General features: G+C 38.9%; 1 protein-coding gene across 1 annotated transcript in view; it reads right to left on the minus strand.

Moving 5' to 3' along the window:
- Positions 1-552: 552 nt before the first annotated feature.
- The window catches only part of EPB41L4B (erythrocyte membrane protein band 4.1 like 4B), a gene marked incomplete at both ends in the record, with an annotated part of 82,200 nt that continues 65,289 nt past the window's right edge, over positions 553-17,463 (minus strand). The window contains 12 exons of the mRNA XM_082278283.1: positions 553-700; positions 3,729-3,796; positions 4,771-4,804; positions 5,286-5,316; positions 7,351-7,460; positions 7,564-7,733; positions 7,906-7,975; positions 8,217-8,305; positions 8,859-8,946; positions 9,553-9,673; positions 13,963-14,015; positions 14,803-14,847. Coding sequence (XP_082134409.1) covers positions 553-700; positions 3,729-3,796; positions 4,771-4,804; positions 5,286-5,316; positions 7,351-7,460; positions 7,564-7,733; positions 7,906-7,975; positions 8,217-8,305; positions 8,859-8,946; positions 9,553-9,673; positions 13,963-14,015; positions 14,803-14,847 — 1,027 coding nt within the window. The remainder of the gene's footprint in view (positions 701-3,728; positions 3,797-4,770; positions 4,805-5,285; positions 5,317-7,350; positions 7,461-7,563; positions 7,734-7,905; positions 7,976-8,216; positions 8,306-8,858; positions 8,947-9,552; positions 9,674-13,962; positions 14,016-14,802; positions 14,848-17,463) is intronic.

Consider the following 17,463-nt stretch of genomic DNA (forward strand, 5'->3'; position numbering starts at 1 on the left):
ACCTCTATTTTTTTCTGCAGAACACAAAAACTAGAAACAAATGACATCCAAACCTATGACTGCCTCAGTAGGCTCCCTTTGTTGGTGGCCCACAAGCCAATTTGATTGCCAGTATGAATACTGTTTTTTCCTCCCTGCAATCTCCTATTTGTATGCCAACTAAAAAACAAGGTTCTTAAACTTCATCTATTAATTTGACTCCAAATAAACAAGGTAATAAAAATAACTAAGGCACAAATGTCTGATCTTCAACAGCAGGCAGAGGGTCACAGACTTGAAACTTGGGTAGAATGTAAATCCCCAGAAAATTTCTGGTCTCGGGGCACTGAAAATTCTTACCAGAATTGAAAAAGGTTTTTCAAAATTTTTTTTTTTTTACAAAGATATGGAAAACACTTTTCCCAAGAATGTCCACGAACATTAAACAAGGATGGATGTACATACGAAGACACACACTTTATGCACAATACACTTTGAACATACTGCAGACAGACAAGGACCATGGAATGCAATGATGTCTAAGATGGCAGGTGAAATGAAGATGGCTCTTTTTCAGAGTGTCGTCATGAGTTTATCTTGGTACACCATGCTTTGGACTCCTCCTAAATTCTTCTGGTTCTGTTCCTGGATATACCGTAAATTGCTGTCCTCTCCACTTGTGGGGGGTTTCCAATAGGGCCTGTCATCGTGATAGGGTGGCCTGCACCATTTGCACAGTTATTGGTTAGTGAGGAATGGAAGTCAACTTAGGAGTGCTACACAGTAACACGAGCTCACCCCGCAAGTGCTAAGCATGCACACGGAGCTACAGCGCGGGAAGGAAATGGGGACAGACCTACAGCTCCGACGCAGAAGCCACTGAAACAACTGTGAATCTTTTAGCTGATTTCAAAAGCCTTTCAACCAGAGCTCAGTCATTAAAAACCCTCTCTGTTTTCAATGTTCTAGACAAGCGTAGTGCATCAATGCTCTGGAATCCCAGAGGGGTGGTGGGGAGGGAGGAGGAGGCTACAGGAAAACTAAATTTGTACAACAAACAAGTAAAATAGAACATATCATGCAAAACATTGAGCTCATGAAAGTACATCCTTAAAGTGCAAGGGGTTAAGAAAGGCAATCCTATTGTGAATGAAAATTGCTCTTCTGTAGCTGCTGCCATTCCTTTGGCACTGGTGCAGTTAATTAACACTAAAGCAGCCTGTAATTTACACAGTTGCATTTTCTTAAGAACACCCCCAGTCTACAGTTAGTACAGGTAATTCTTTGAGACTTGAAGTACTACAAGGAAAATACCTTTTTCCTTACTTGTTCATTACTTATTGCTGCTTAGAGATATTAACTTCAACCATTCCTACAGTGTCCCCTGAATCATTGCAGCGGAGAGGGGAATAAATGAAACAACAATTTTGAACACTATGTAGGAAACCACAATATTGAACATTACCTTATTACCAAATTGAAGCTGCAATTATTATATATACGGAAGAAATTCTTTTCTGTGAGGGTGGTGAGGCACTGAAACGGGTTGCACAGAGAAGCTGTGGATGCTCCATCCCTGGAAGTGTTCAAAGCCAGGTTGGATGGGGCTTTGGGTCACCTGGTCTAGTGGAAGGTGTCCCTGCCCATGGCAGGGGGTTGGAACCAGATGATCTTAAAGGTCTCTTCCAACCCAAGACATTCTATGATTCTGGTAAGTTTTTTTATAGTAGCAGAAACATAGGCAAGGTTTAGATTTTACCTTTTTGTGGATATACTCTTAAGTTATATAATGACAACTGTTAATTGGAATTAACAGGTTAAATATTAAGCTAACTGCAAACAATTTCACTGAAAGAATCTGCAAGAAATTTCACTGAAAGAATTTTACTAGAAAACTGAAGACAGACAACTGAAGAAAACTGAGACAATTCCAAATAGTATTTCACAAATTATTCAACAAAAGCTCTATCTATCTATCTATATATCATGTATTGCATAGGTCATTTCAGCCCATGCCCATTCTAGACTTTCATGCCCAGCAGAAAGAATTTTATGCACCTCTAGCTGCGATCTCAAATTCACAGTTGAATGGATTAGGCTTTTTCAAATCAAGCTATCCAAGACCTTAAATGTCCAATTCTTTCACTTTGACTCCAAGTTAGAATAACTTGAAACTTCCACTTTAACCGCACATTTAAATGCTTCTACCTGAATGGCACAAAAATTCTGAGCACCTTTTCTACCAAGCTTTATGACTGAGCTTTTAAGTATGGCTTTTTTTTTTTTTTTTTTTTTTTAGCCTTACAAGCCTTGCTATAAAAAAAGCCATTGTTCATATTTCACTGACCTTAGTCTTTGCCCAGGCAGTGGAGGGGCTGGAGGGGGAGCTTGTCTACACACACTACAATACATTATTGTGCTTATTTCAATATCATTCTGCTCCAGGGTGAACTATTTGGCTTTAAAATGTCACAGACTGGTATCGTAAGTGATGGAATCCTTAGAAAAATTTCAGCAAAACCTCAAATGATTTATAAAATCATTAAGCTCTCTTGGCAGCCACTCTTTCATAATGTGAAATTGTACATTTTAAAGCACTCATAATAAACTGGATAAGCAAACCCTAAAATCAGGAAGACTCCTGAGCCTGAAATACAGGCAAAGTTCATTACCCAACTTCAAGTCTTCTGCTTCTAGCATAAATTTAGTATCTGCTTTACTGCTGCGTGCAAGGAATTTTGAGACGACAATGCCTATGTCTGCTTCTCTACCTAGTATTTCTAATATTAAAGATACTTGCCTTTTTCCTGCATTTTCAGACTCAAACTCAGACCAAATTGTCTTTTCATTCATTTTAAGCTCAGCCTCATCCCCAAAGCCTGCCCACACTAAAAGTCTACCAATTGTAATGTAAGAATATAAATGTTAGATAAGGCGAAACAAAGATTAGGGTATTGGTATTTTTTCCTGAAGATGGTAATTATTTCTCTAAAAGACTGAGTCATCTAAAAAGGTTACTTTTTATTAGGATAAAAAAGTGGCTGCTTTTTATCATGTGTACACATATATACATGTATCTACCAGCAGGTGCATGCCTCTACCGTGCATTCCACAAGCTGGTTTTAATGGGACTGAATTTTTTCCAAAATTTCTTTTCACTCAATGTCTCTCATCACTAGCTACAAACAAAAAAGAATGTAAAAAGATAGCACAACAGCCCTTGCAGGAATATTTCTGTGAAACAGTTCTCAAAAACTCAGTGTTATAATTCTACTAATTATCTGTAAAGTGCTTGATAAATTGTTCCATGTATTTGTCATTTTTCCATATATATTTCTGCAAAAGATGAAAACAGTGCTCCACTGCAAGACTCTGACATTAATAACTTAATTTTACACTAAAATGAGTTTCCTCTTTGTCTTAGGAAATTAAATGCAAACAAATACCGATCAATTTGCAATGAGATTTAGGGAAGCTACTGAGCATCTCTCTATCCAACATACTCCCTACAGGAAATCACTAACACTGTATTTCAAATTTTGAATTAGAAATCAAATAGAAAAAAAAATTCATATTCCAAAGCAAAATTTAAACAGAAGTTATTTAATACTGTCCCTATATCCCATAGTTCTTACTTCCCTTTGCTTTTTCTGTGCAGAGAATTGCCCAATACGGCCACCAAAGCTTCATACCAAGTCAGATAAAGAAAGAAGTAATCATCTTTTTTTCACAAAGCGAAGATTGCTTACCTTACATTCACAGGTGTGTGTGGATGCCAGTGGGGCTGAGCAGGATGAATATTAGGATGATACTGTGGCTGCAAATGAAAACATTGAACCTGGTTAAAGAAAACACATAAAAGCTCCCTATTAACTTTAACCTTTTATTTTCCTGGGGTCATGAGGAATATGTTCCCACTGTACCCTAGAAATCCTACTGCTTCAGACCTTCTCCCATGTCATTGAGCACATACGTGAAGCCTCTTGGTGATGAGCCTACTCATTAGGACACACTCATGGGAAAAGGCAAAGAAAATTGCTCTCCTGTTTGACAGACAACCTGGCACATAAAAAAAAAGTCAACTTTGATCAAAGGTGGAGAGTAAGAAAGGTTACTGTTATAACAGCAGGCTTCAGAAGGTCACCTGTCTTTGGTGACAGCACTTCCCTCACATAGCCACAAGATCTTGAAGAGAAACAGTAAAACAAAACCACTAGTTAGAGTTTTAATAAAAAGTGCTAAGACTAAGTTCTCATGCACATACAGAGTTTGGAAGCTTGCTTTCTCAGTACCACTAACTGTCAAGTAGCACAGATGGAAACCAGGTAATGTTTTCCCTGGAGTGCATAAAAAAACAAGCATTTGACCAGCAATGAACTCTGTAAGTGTTGTGATGAGGGAGATAATTGCAACTTTGAAATTGTCACGATCATCCAATGTGAGAGGCTGCTCTAGACAAAAGCTTGCTCATAGAGCAGTCTCCTGGGGCCCATCACATTCACAGTCCCAAAGGCTTTAACTTTCACAGAAAGGAAAGGGAAGGGAAAGAAGATGGCAAATAGAGTGAGCACAGCTTGCAGAGCATCCAAGAACAGGGGGAAAAAGAGAAAAGAGTCCCTCCACTTTCTCCTTAACCCCAATCTGGTGCTGTTTATTTCTGACACATCAGAAAATCTCACCCCAGAGTAAGGAAAGGGGAGCAAACCAGCTGTACAAATTATAAAGAGCAAAAATATTTACCACTAAATACAAAAATGGCAACATTTTCCTCTGTAACTGTTATGCTCTTACCTGGTAGTTATGGACTTCAGGAGTATTTTTAGCACTAAGAGAGAAAAAAAATTGCTTTTATGTAATCAATACATCTATGTCACAATGTTTTTTAGTTCAGGCACGTACAAGAGAGAAGTAAAATTCATATTCTTAAGGACATCATTATTTTATTCAAGATATACACCACAGCAGTTAACACATAAAAGAGGGGTGTAAAAATTTTTTCTTCACCTTACATTTAAAAAACAGGAACAAATTATGCTTGATAAACTAGCATAATAGCAGTGAGCAAAAAAGAAGTATGTTTTACTTTAGTCTGACTTCAAATATAAAAAGAATAAAAACAAATAGATTAAACAATAGAAACAGGCATTCCCCAAGAAGAATCTGGTGATGCATAATGAGACATGCCAAAGCAATTCATCCCACACCAGAGAATCTGTTTCTACAAATCCTAATTCAGATTGTCTTCAGAATCCTTTTAGCCCAAGAACAGCAACTGAGAGGTAGAGAGAACTTGGGCAGTCACTTACCACAGTTGTGCTGCTTTCACAGGATTGTTTGCTTAAAAAGAAACAAACACAAAACCTTAAGACAAGTGAAATATCAGCCATTTTGCAGTTCTTGTTATTGGGGTGTTACACTATGGCTAAAGTGAATCCTCACACAGTCATATTTGCACAAAAGTGTCTGAATTTCAAGTGCAGCCCAGTGCTTTCTAACAATCCTGTGCATGTCAAAGTACAGGGCAGACACAAACCTCCCTCTGGTCCTGCAAGAGTTAAAGCCCTTCAGAGATGACAGCAGACAAGCATATTCTTCCCAAATGCCACAAAAGGACTTTTGGCAGAGGATGTTCTGCATAACCAGACCACTTCTTTTCTTACCTTACTGTAGTACCATGTCAGTACCATTGAGTCCCTTGGAAATCAGAAACTACACCTTGCAGAAATTTTCAATATCGTACTGAAACCAGAGTATTCACAAAGCTGGTAATGGCCTGTGTCTTATTACAGGGAACAATGGCAGCCAAAGCAGCCCATTAGTTGGGAATCCTTGGAGGCACTGAGTAATCTTGAGCAACAAGGTCTTGGCCTGTGCTTTGGACAGGCTGGAAAGAATGGCGAAGAAGGCAGCTGAGTAACTGGGATGTATTGTCTCTTTTTTATGACAGTGCGTGTTTCAAGAGCACTGAAAAGCTTCTCAGTGATACAGTGAAAATCCAAGTGCCTGCTGAATGCACAGAGTTAATGAGACACTGCAAAAGTCTCAAAAGCAACAGAGCTAGGAGAGAATCCCACCCTTGTGAGCTGCATTTAGGTACAGGCCTTAATGGCCAAAAGATGCATGAAAGATAATAATCTACAGGGAGTTTTTGCATTAACTTAACAAACATGCTGTTGAGCTCTCTAGAGGGAGATCACCTGGGTATGAAAAGTTCTGACTGGCTGCAGTGGACAGAGAATAATACAATTAAGCAGAAGCCATGCTTTCTCTCATCTCCCTCCATCTCACAGACATAAGTACAGAAGCACTGAGACACAGGGCATGCCATGCATGTCTGTCAGATCCTGTTATGGTAGGAATCAAATGTAAAGAATTCATTCTTTAATAATAATAATAAAATAACCCACACTATATAGTTGACTCTCATGTCTCACATAACAGCATCTCACAAATTTAATAGATTTGCATTTCAGTTAAACAGGCTCCGTCCATGTACTAAGGAAAGAACCAGGGGAAAGAGTTACAACCTCTAGAAAGCATGCATGCTTGATACCCTTTCTCCCCCCACTGTAAATGAGAAATAAAAATGTCCCTATAATACCACAAGGAACTGTGTTCATGGAGCTGTGGTTTATATTCTGGGAATGCAAACGAGTGCAAAGACATTCTAAGGGCATGTCAGCTCACCCTGCTCCCTATGGCAACTATACCTGCAGGCTCAAGCCATACAAAATTTGAAGGGGATTGTCTTGCAGTGTTCCTTCCTAGGCTTTTCTACATGGAACAAAAATCTCAGCTCAAGTTTTTAAGGACAAATTACAAAACCACAAGGGAAATCAATTCCTTGTCATTCCATTTAAATTCAGTACATCTCAATTCCCAGGGCAAGTTAGTTAAGGTCAGAGTGTGGATAGGTGAATAACATATCATTACAGTCAGGAAAGCAGCAACAACTGCATAATGAGACTGCTCAATAACCCTAAAATTGTCTGGCTAGATAAGCAAGTCAGTGAGGCTTTTGGACACTGTTCCACTCCACAGGACACTAGCAATTCTTCAAAAAAACATTACATGCTTCCCCTTATTGGGTTTTCTGCAACTCTTCCTTCCTCCTCAATAGAGCAACAAAAGAAACCATAGGTACCTCCTCCATAAGTGGGGGTGGAAGAATTAATTGTAGATAAAAACAGAAGACGGGAACAACAAACTCTGGCAAAGAAAAAACCATGTACATTCTGATTTTTTAGGTGATCTGACATATTTTTCTTTTTATAATGTGGAACAGATATCCTGATTATAATGTGACATTTATAGGAGTTAATGGGACACCTGCATGACAGATTCAGTGACCACATGTATGAAAACACTTACCCTTATAAGTGGAATGCCTTCGAGAAGGGTATCTCTTGCTGGGCCTTCTTTCAAATGTACTAGTTCTGCGTAATCTTGTCCCATGTGTTGCTTGATATTCTGTCCTCCCACTTAAAATACAGAAATAAACAAAGTAAACTACTGCCTTCTGCTGGAAGCTGTACCTGCTCCTTTGTACAGAGATAAATACAGTGCTGTTACTTCGCTAAATACCTGAATCTGAAGCGTGATCCCAGCCTTATGAAGTCGGATCTACTAGATTTACTATTTGCTGGGGCTCGCAATCTGAAGAAGGCATGGTGCTCCACTGCACACTTCCACAAGTGTTTGCACGTTTTGGCACTGTCTAACCGGAAAACAAATGTGTGCTCTTGCTCTCTGCCCTAAATGCAGAAACAAAAGCTTTGGAAGTTGGCATGCATGATATTAGTTATTGTCCTTGGTAGGAGAAACACAGCCTGGACCAACAGTGTGCTGAGCTTCCCTTGTGTTCTTACCAGCCTGAGCACACACCACACTTTGTTGGATCAGGCCCAAGTAAGGGAAAGAAGTTACCTGTTCATCATCTTCTACAACCACGAGCGTTAATTTGCTCTTTTTAAAGTCCATTTTTGTGATTTTAGGCCTAAACACAAGAAGCAAAAAGAACGAGATTAACAGACTATTAAAAGAATTTTATTTCAACAACTATTTCACGTTTAAGAGTGGTACTTCTAACCAGGCCAATCTACCTTCAGATTTAACCTTCAGATTTTAAACTTTGTAGATTCAATTAAAAATTACAAAATACAGCCAAGATCCCATTATGCAAACGAGAAAGATTTAAGCATTTTAACAAAAAGGAATATAACACAAAAGCAGATTACCAAAAGAATAAGCCTATTTTGTTGGCTCCTTCAAAGATCAATATGCCTGTTGGTGTCAGTCCAAGAGCATATTCACAACCATCTCTTCCCTGCAAGCAAGTAGAGAATAATCAATCCACCATGAGCAGTGTAAATCTTACTACAGTAGGACTGCAAAATCCATAGGTCTTAAACTAAACAATGAGGTTGGCATATTTTTTTAACTTTACAGAGCAGAAGAATACGCATCTGTACTGGGTGCCAAGTGGCACATTTTGGCAACAGGAGGCTGCAGGGTGCCCTCTGTGGGAGGAGGCCATGCGCTGCTCCAAGTGGCTCTGAGATCCACGGAGATGGACCCACACCAACACTGTACTCAGGGGAGCCCACACCTCAGCTCACCCGCGTTTAAGAGCAGGGAGCTCCTGCCAGGGGAAGGAGACACAACAGGAAGAAACTGAGGGACATAGGAAAAAGCATGTGGAAAGGGACACTGTGGGAGCATGGAGAAGCACCTTTGGAAGGAGTGCTACAGGTGGGAAGTATTTCTGAGGGACCATGGCCCACAGGGCAATCCAGACCAAAACAAGGACACCCCTCAGGGACTGACCCACACCAGGGCAGGGATCTCACACTGAAAATAAAAAATCACATGGATCTTACCTTAACTACATGCATATCTACACCATACATTTCAAGCCATTTAGCTTTGTTCAAGTAGCACAATTCAGCCTGCGCTGGGCTCTTTCCCCTATGAAATAAAATTCATACTTCATGGTAAAAGATTTTTGTCCACTTTAAATGCTTTCAAATTCCTTCCCCTAACCTTTTCTTTGTGTCCTCAATCTTAATGACACTAAATGGTATTTCAAGCTTAGCTTATGTTTTTACCCTCTTCCCTCCAAATGAAAATAAATCAGAAGACTGAAAATGGAAAAAGGTCTAAAATTGCCAATAAGGATGAAAGTTCAGGTAACACAGCATCACTGAAATGTACCACATTTATTAACAAATGACAGGAAATTAGTTTGCTACCATCCTGAACACAAAATTTATGTTTGAATGAAAGAAGGAGAGAAAGAAAGAGATTTACTTCCAACATAAACAGGAAGAAGACCTGACTCCTTAAGTTATTAAAAATAATCTAAAGAAAAACCAATAAAAAATTAAAACTCACCCCACCGACCTTCACTAAATTACTGCTTGCTATTTCTAGAGAAGGAGAGGGCTCAAATCCTTTTAATAATACTTCTACACTGACAAACATAATCCCCACTTCATGCCTGTTGAAGGGATTTGACTTTGGAAGAGAAGCAAACCTGTTGCTAGAGACCCCACTCCCACACAGATACTCTACCTGCACTCTTTCCATTTCTGAAAAATGTCAAATTCCATTGCTTCGGTCTGGTTTGGTGCAAACCTGAATTCAGACACGAGCTCTGGTGTGTGCTCAGGGTGCTCACACTCTCCCAACTCAGCTGAAATCAATCAATTGAGAAGTTAAAAATATAAAGTTCTTGGGATGACCAGAAACATTTAATTCCATTACCCCTACAAAGATAATGATAGTTTGCAAGTTTCTAAGCATGTTGCAGAATGCACTTGTGTCAATGCTTTAAGTTACCACCCCATCTTCCTACTCCTGGCCCCAGTAAATTCAAACCAGATTTTACAGCAGAAGTCAGATAAACGAATTTGCAGGAGCAGTGTAGGATTGTGGTACAGAATTCTGACATTCAGGAATGTTATGACTGAACCAGCTTAACTAAAGCTGCTTCTCTGGATTTTAAAGCACATATAGGAAGTAAAGTTTCTACTAAAAACAATCATCAATGCACCTTCTGTTTTAGAAGAGTTTACTTTGAAACTTCCTCTCATTGCATACTTTTCATTCCAAAACACTTCCCATTCTATTGCATGCTTTGTTATGTTTCTGTTCATGTCAAAACATGAAGGGAATACCTGGTCTCATCAAACTAGCGATAAAGCTGTGTGTGATTTTTTTTAAATCACAGTGGTAGTGTAATATTCAGATTCAGTAATTTTGAAGGAAAAAAATGCCGAAACATTAACATAATTAAGGTGTCACTTTCCACTTACATGCTCAGGCTCTGGTATTTTTTTTCCTAGGAGCAGAACACTTGCCAACTCCACTGAGCTCAGCCGGAGATGCAAGTGCTGAGCATTTCAGCGACTGACGCCCTTAACAGCTTTGTGTCTGTGACAGCTCTGCTCCTGAAGCCTCTCAGCTGTACAGAGAGCCTGCAACATCACTGCCTCGGGACTATGTAGCAAACACCAGTGGTAAATACACTCTTCAGCAATACCATGTGTCACCTGAGATATGATGTGATTCCCAATCAGGCCTTTGTCAGTCCGCATTTCTTAACTGTTTACTACTGTTACTACTACCACCAAAATAAAAATAAAAATTGAAAAGCATAGAGGGAAACTAAATCCCTTGAAGAACACAGTTTTATGGCTTCAGGGCACTTTTACACTTAACAGCTGCAAAAAATTTTATTCACAGCCAGACTTCAAAAATACCTAGCAGGATCCATCAGTAGATAGGAAGTTACATTCAAAATCCAATCTGTTGGCTGATAACACCTACTAGGTGGTTTTGAGAACTCGAGCTTTGCTGAAACATTTAGTAATCTGAGGATATTAAACAGATTGAGTTCACTGGTCTTCATTTTTAATTACTGTCTCACACACATTTTTTTCTCTCAACAGCAATCTTCCATAGTGAGTTACAGTATTCTTATGTCTGTTAACAAAAAGGACATACAGATATCTCAGCTCTGTGGCTGTTTCATCGAAGCTGGAAAGCCTATTTAACAGAGATATTGTTAAGAATTACTGGCAGTCCAGTCTCCAGTATACAAGAGGGAGCCACAGCAAACACATTAGCAAGGAGGATTTCAAGGGGGGGGGGGGGAAGTAAGGATCTGAAGTTTGATGTGCTGCCAACCATCTAGGGAAAACATGGGAGATTTCTCTACTACTTAACTGAGAGAGGAGGTGGGGAACGAAGTCTGACTGTGCTGTAAAGAGGATGTGTAAGGATGAGAAGAATCATGAGCTTGTATGACAAAAGACACACAAGAAGCTAAGGCAGCAGTATTAGGCAAGAGAAAAATATCACCCTTGTTTCTCCATAGCTGAACTCACTGTTTATTCACTCTCAGGAGAACAAACTGTTATCATTTTGGTCTCTAAGAAACAAGTCTTCAAGGTAAGAGTCGGTAAGAGACTTGCCAGCTCCCTGCACAGGGCTGGAGGGCAGTGGAAGAAGGGGCTGTCACAGACTCTGTGAGGACACTGTCACTGCTGGGGTGGAACTGCACTCCCTGAATGAGCACTAATATTTTTCAATGCAAGGGCACAGCAGAAGACCCATCTCTTCATTTGTGGTTTTATGACATGCTTTGGCATGCCCCTTCTCTGCCCTTTATTGGGGTGGGAGGTGGGGCAGGTGTTACGTAGCACATGTATATACATTATCTGTGCTCTTCAAAAAAGAACTGCATAACCTGGGGGACGTTTTTAAAAGGATATTTCCTAGAAAGTTTTTGAAAACTCCAAAAATATATTCATTTGCAAATGTATGGCTGATTTTTTTATACAGAGAAGAAAAAAGTTTGCAGTATCCCATGAAGATGTCTTATGATTATGATTAGAACTGGAAATTGGAGATCTGAGAAAATATTTTCCTTTTCAATCTAATTAACAGCTTCAAAAGTATATCTGGTTAAACACCAAGACCAGACAACACTAACGAGGCAGTTAAAAACTTACTGTAACAGTGACAACTCAAGTTTGATGACAACTTTTCTGCAGATAATCCCTACTTGAAGCATAATATTATGGATCTGCTTCACAAATTACCCCATACTACAAACCAATGTTATTTGCTACAGAATTTCCTTCATGGGACTGGCAACAAATTAACACTTCACATTTGAAAGATGATTCACACAAAACACCAACCTTGAAAACTGCTATTGGAAACCAAAAATTACTATAACAAAAAACTTCCTTGATAAAAAACCCCAGAAGTATGAAATTTAAAGCTGATCTGTGAAGAGAAAAGACTTTTCTTTCAGAGGGCTGAGACTACTAGTGCCTAAATAGCAATTTATAGCTTTTTCTTCACTCTTAGGAAAGGTACACTAAGGAGCAAGACTGGATTTTACAGAGTAAATGCAACCCACTGTGGAGGGAATAATGGACATTTCTTTACACTTTTCTGCTTAATTACATTTCCAGTGTCAATAAAATATAGCAAACATTACACCAAAAATGCTTATTATTATGTATGCCAGCAAAGAGAATGAATTAGTTGCAGTAATGAAATAATTTTGGACAAGCTTACAGTAATGATGTCAAAATAGTGGAAAACTGAAACCAGAAAAAAAAAAAAAAGAAGACAGCAAGAAAGTATAAAAGTGTGTTCCCACAGACAGAATCAAAGGGTATCAGCTTTGGTAAATAGCTGGACAAATCATAAACATTTTGTAGCATTTCTTGCAGCTACTGTATTGCATTTACACAGTAATCACAGGTGCCAGTTACTACCCAAAATGTTGAGGCATCAACCTATTATTCTTTGCTTGGTCCTCCTTGCTTGGACCAGATGTGAGGTTACCAGAGTTTCTATCTGTGAAAATGTAAGCAACAAATCAAATCTGGGCTCTGTATTTCCTCCACCTCAGAAAGACAAACAAAGTCTGCCTGCAGCAGTTCTTGGCACACCGGGCAATCACAGTTGTGCCAACTGGTGCAGCAAAACAACCCATTGCCTTCAGATTTACACCTGTTGCTGCTTGGAACTGAATTCCCAGTTTTTCCTGTCAAGTCCATCTAGAACCACTGAGGGACTTCCAGTGCTATATTAAACTAAGAGACTCTGCCTAAGCCCTCCATGTGCCATGGCCAACCACCAGTGAAACAGGAAGAGAATTTTTCAATTAATTTTGCTGCTGATATGCTTAGAATGGTCCAGCTCACTGCATGTTCTTTTAGAAAAAAATGAACTTGATTTGAGCCTCATCACAAAAATTTCCTCCCCATCTGCAAAACAAACTGCCCGAGATGGAACAAATATTTGTATTAACATGATTGCAGCAACAAAAAAACCTCCACATCATCCTACAATAACCTAATGAGAAACCCAGTGTACTGGAATTGCTTTTACATATTGAAATCCTTGTTCCTGCCACAGCAGTGATCTTAGTTCTTACCTTCCCATATAATTCTCTCCTCTCCAGTACCTGCCACTCCCTCCCTCCTGCCCTGTACCCATCTCCTGAGCCACACGCTGTGGAGGCTTCCTCTCCCAGGCACTGTTGAGGCAGCAGGAAGCCCATATTCACAGGCACCCACCTCCCACAAACTGTGTGAAGGGCCAGCTGGCTCTTCAGGCTGAAGTGGTAACACTTGTGCACGCACCACAGCTTCTCCCTCAGTGGGGAGCTATTTTGGGTCCTTCTTGCCCAAGCAGGCCTGGTTTTCCAAGAAACTTTTGTCTATCCATGCTTTAGAGTCTCCATCCCTGTATCAAGTGTGCTGACACTGGCTAACGTAGTTCAGAAGTTATGAATGGAGGTAAGTCAAGAAAGTGATCTCCCTAAAACTCTTCTCGTTGGGTAAAAGAATGGCATTTATACATAATCAGTGAGAACACATTACTAACAAAGGAAAAGAAACCAGTAGGTGAGCAGTTTAATAAATTAAGACAAACCACTTTCAAAAGATTGCATACCTTGGAGACACAGAGCTGCTAGTTCAACAGCAGTTTCATATGGGCATTTCAGTCTTAAAAACAAAACAAAAAACCAAACTATAAAAATCATATCTCTTGTCAGTGAATTCCTCTTGCAATAAAGCCAAAAAGCAGCCTGATACAAAAAACAAACATTAACTGCCACAAACTACTCATGCTATGAAACATCTACAATTAATTTTCACTTGTATATTATTATTTCGTAAGTTGGTACATTCTGATTAGCATTAAACATGATACACTTCACCATAAAACAAGTTTGAACTAACAGAGAAAACACTAAATCAACTAAGGAACCATTTTTACTTTAACACGGCATTGTAGAATATATGGGTTTGAGGTTTTTTGTTTCTGTAATTAAAAAAAAATTAGAGCAGGTGTGAATATGGGTCAGGGTAAGACTATAAACACACAAAATATTTTTGCAGAGTCAACCTGAACAAAGTGTTGCACTTCAAATTTCTCATCCTCTATTTCACCTACTGTACTGAAAAAATGTGGTGAGCCCATGTTAACATTTTCCAGTCATAAAACCCAGGACAGTTTTTGCTCTCTTTAAACATTTCCATCACCTGGTCAGTCCATCAAAATCTTTCCCCATTCTATTAGTCAGTAATACAGTCACAATACACACAAAGTCCCATATGTCTGTATTCTAAAGAAAAACAAAATGCACATGGGACTGTAAATCATGCTTATAGTCTGTGCATGAACAGCATAAAGAATTAAAAAGATTTAAAAGTTACAATTTTAAATTACTGGGAGATTAACTATTATAAATTCTTTAAATTACAGCTGCAAGTGTGAAAAGGTACTTACTTCCCTGAAAGAATGTCTTGTCGGAGCTGTAATACAAACAGGTACCTGACAAATAAAAATTCAGAAAGTCAGAAGTAATTACAGTGGCATCCTTCTAGCTCCACTGGCTGGAAGAATACCCTAATTCATTGAGTAGTAACAGCAATTTTAATAACTTGCTCTTGACAAAAAAAGGGGCTTTGGGATCACACAGATACACCCTGCAAGCTTCAAAGCTCCCACAGCTTTCACTAAAATCAAAGAGAAGAATGTTTTTTGTCCACTGGTTGTGCTCAGGACATTGTCCAAAGCTTTGCTGTTTAGGATGCGCTCTATCTGAGCATACACCTAAATGGTACTGACACTCCAATGTTCTCCTGAACTTGGGTCTTACCTAATTCAGGCAGGAATCGAACTACAGTATCTAGAAACAAAACACAGATAAATGCATACAGGCTTCAGAGCTGCCTCCTCAAACACAAATACAGAACATGGAAAATGTCCAAATTGGGCAAAAGGAAAGGTTCATACCAAAATGTCACTTAAAAATAGCAGGAAAGTTCTGAATAAAAGAAACCCAAATTCCATAGAGCTCACACATTTATTTAATAAGCCAAGTAGGAATTTACAGCCTTCAAACTGCTGTAGTATTTTAAGCTGTTGCTTTGCTAATCTTCAATTCTAGGCATGCTTCACTGACACCACTCAGAGCTGGGCTCTGAGGCATGCACAGGTGCCACAGTCATGCAGGAACTTGTGAAGTCATAAGGACAGGAAGGCACAGGCCAACTCTGCACTGCTCTGGACACTGTGGGGTGAGGCTTGCAAAGATGAGTGACTCAAGAGAAGAAAGCATGCAGCACTCCTGAGAGCCCAGTAAACGCAAACATAAACCTCCGCTATCTTTACAAAGGATGCTAGAAAGACTGTTTTTCATCACAGAAGATATGCAGTGAACGTGGAGAAGGACAAATAGTTGGAATCAGACAGTGAAAGAAATGAAAAGGAAGATTAAGATTTCTCATGATAACACTAGAGCAGAATCAGATTCGTCCATGTTAGCTCTCTGTCACATCTCTGATTCACATACTTGAATACCTGACTTGCTAATTGAAACTGGGTATTTGCATGCGTAGACAAAGGGTTGACAAGTATACTTCCTGTTCTTATTGACAGCCCAGATGAACCCTTCTAAATTTGCAAGAAAACTCTGGGCAGTGCTCCTATCAGTGTCAGGTGGCTCTGGTGGGTATGCCTTACTCTTGTTACTTTTCTGTGTGCAGGCCGACAAACACTGGCACCTCAATTGTTGCTACTCCAAATCAGCAAAATACCTTAGAAAATTCTCCACAACACACAAGTATAGACATGTTCCTCTGTCATTTTTATAACTAAACTAACTAATCAGGTCACATACAAGTGACAGAAGATGTCTTCCAAAATGCCCTGGGTTTCAACTGTGGGTTTTAAACTGAAAAAAGCCAGAGTGGGTGAAGGGTTTTGACACTTCACAATACTCTGTTAATTACGAGAAAGTGATGTTTGTAGTTTCACTAGAAACTGAAGTTTTCTAGAAAGCAGATCTCCAGAAGGAGTTTTGAACACCCCCTACCTGGAAAGTTCAAAGTTACTGTTAATGATGATTTTTCTTCCACTTGGAATGATTTTGAGTATATAGTTATTAATCTTCACTTTGTATTCAACATGCTACATGGAAAATATGATCCAACTAGCATAAAGATTCTTTTAAAATCCCCATAAATTATAAGAATTAAAAATTTAAGAATTATAAAATTCTGAAATTCAAAATTACTTTCCCCAATCAAAAAAAAAGTGCCCCTATTTTTCTTACACAGTTTCACAGTGGTCGTCTGTCAAGCTTATAATCAAAAGAAGTTGTTCACAACACTGAGTATTTAGCCGACTAAAGTATTTTTCTAATTAAAACAGTCTTCTGAAATGTCACTGTTCAGCAACAATTAGATCACAAGGCATCAGAGGTTAATACTTTCAGACAAAATGTCTTACTTGATCACAGCAATGATCACATAGCTCAGAAACAACCTCACTGTGACTGGGATCATATGCTTCAGAGGATTAAGCAAGAAATCTTGTGGTAGACAGTAATGCAATAATTTGACCACAGGGGAAATGTAATACTTGTCAGACAAGCACCCTGATATATGAAGACTTATATCTATTTCCAGAAAACACATATTATTCCTACTAATTTAACTGCATTTTCTCATTAGAGATGTCCATAAATCATCCAGATTTTTGGATTCTCTTAAGATCTTATATGCAGCTACATAAGTGGCAGGGATTTCTACAAGTTAATTATACATTGTATAGGAATATGCCCTTTTATTGAATTATCACTGCTGGACTAAATCGATAACGGATATTAAAGACCCTATGTCTATATCATAAGGTGGTGACAATTAGCTCTTTAATCTTGTCTCAGGCAGTGAGAAAAATCCATGCTTGGCACAGCAGACAGCAAATCATTTGCCTGCAGCCATAATGTAAACATCAGATGCATATGAACTACAACAATCAACCATCTCTAAACACCTTAGGCTGATTAGGAGTACACTGATTATTGCCAAGCAAATTAGAAGACACAGAAAGTGCCCTACGGTGAGAGACAGAACAAAAGAAAACATAAAATAACATTAAGAT

This window comes from Coloeus monedula (genome assembly GCF_965178545.1).
Source record: "Coloeus monedula genome assembly, chromosome: 1".
In the NCBI taxonomy this organism is placed as follows: Eukaryota; Metazoa; Chordata; class Aves; order Passeriformes; family Corvidae; genus Coloeus; species Coloeus monedula.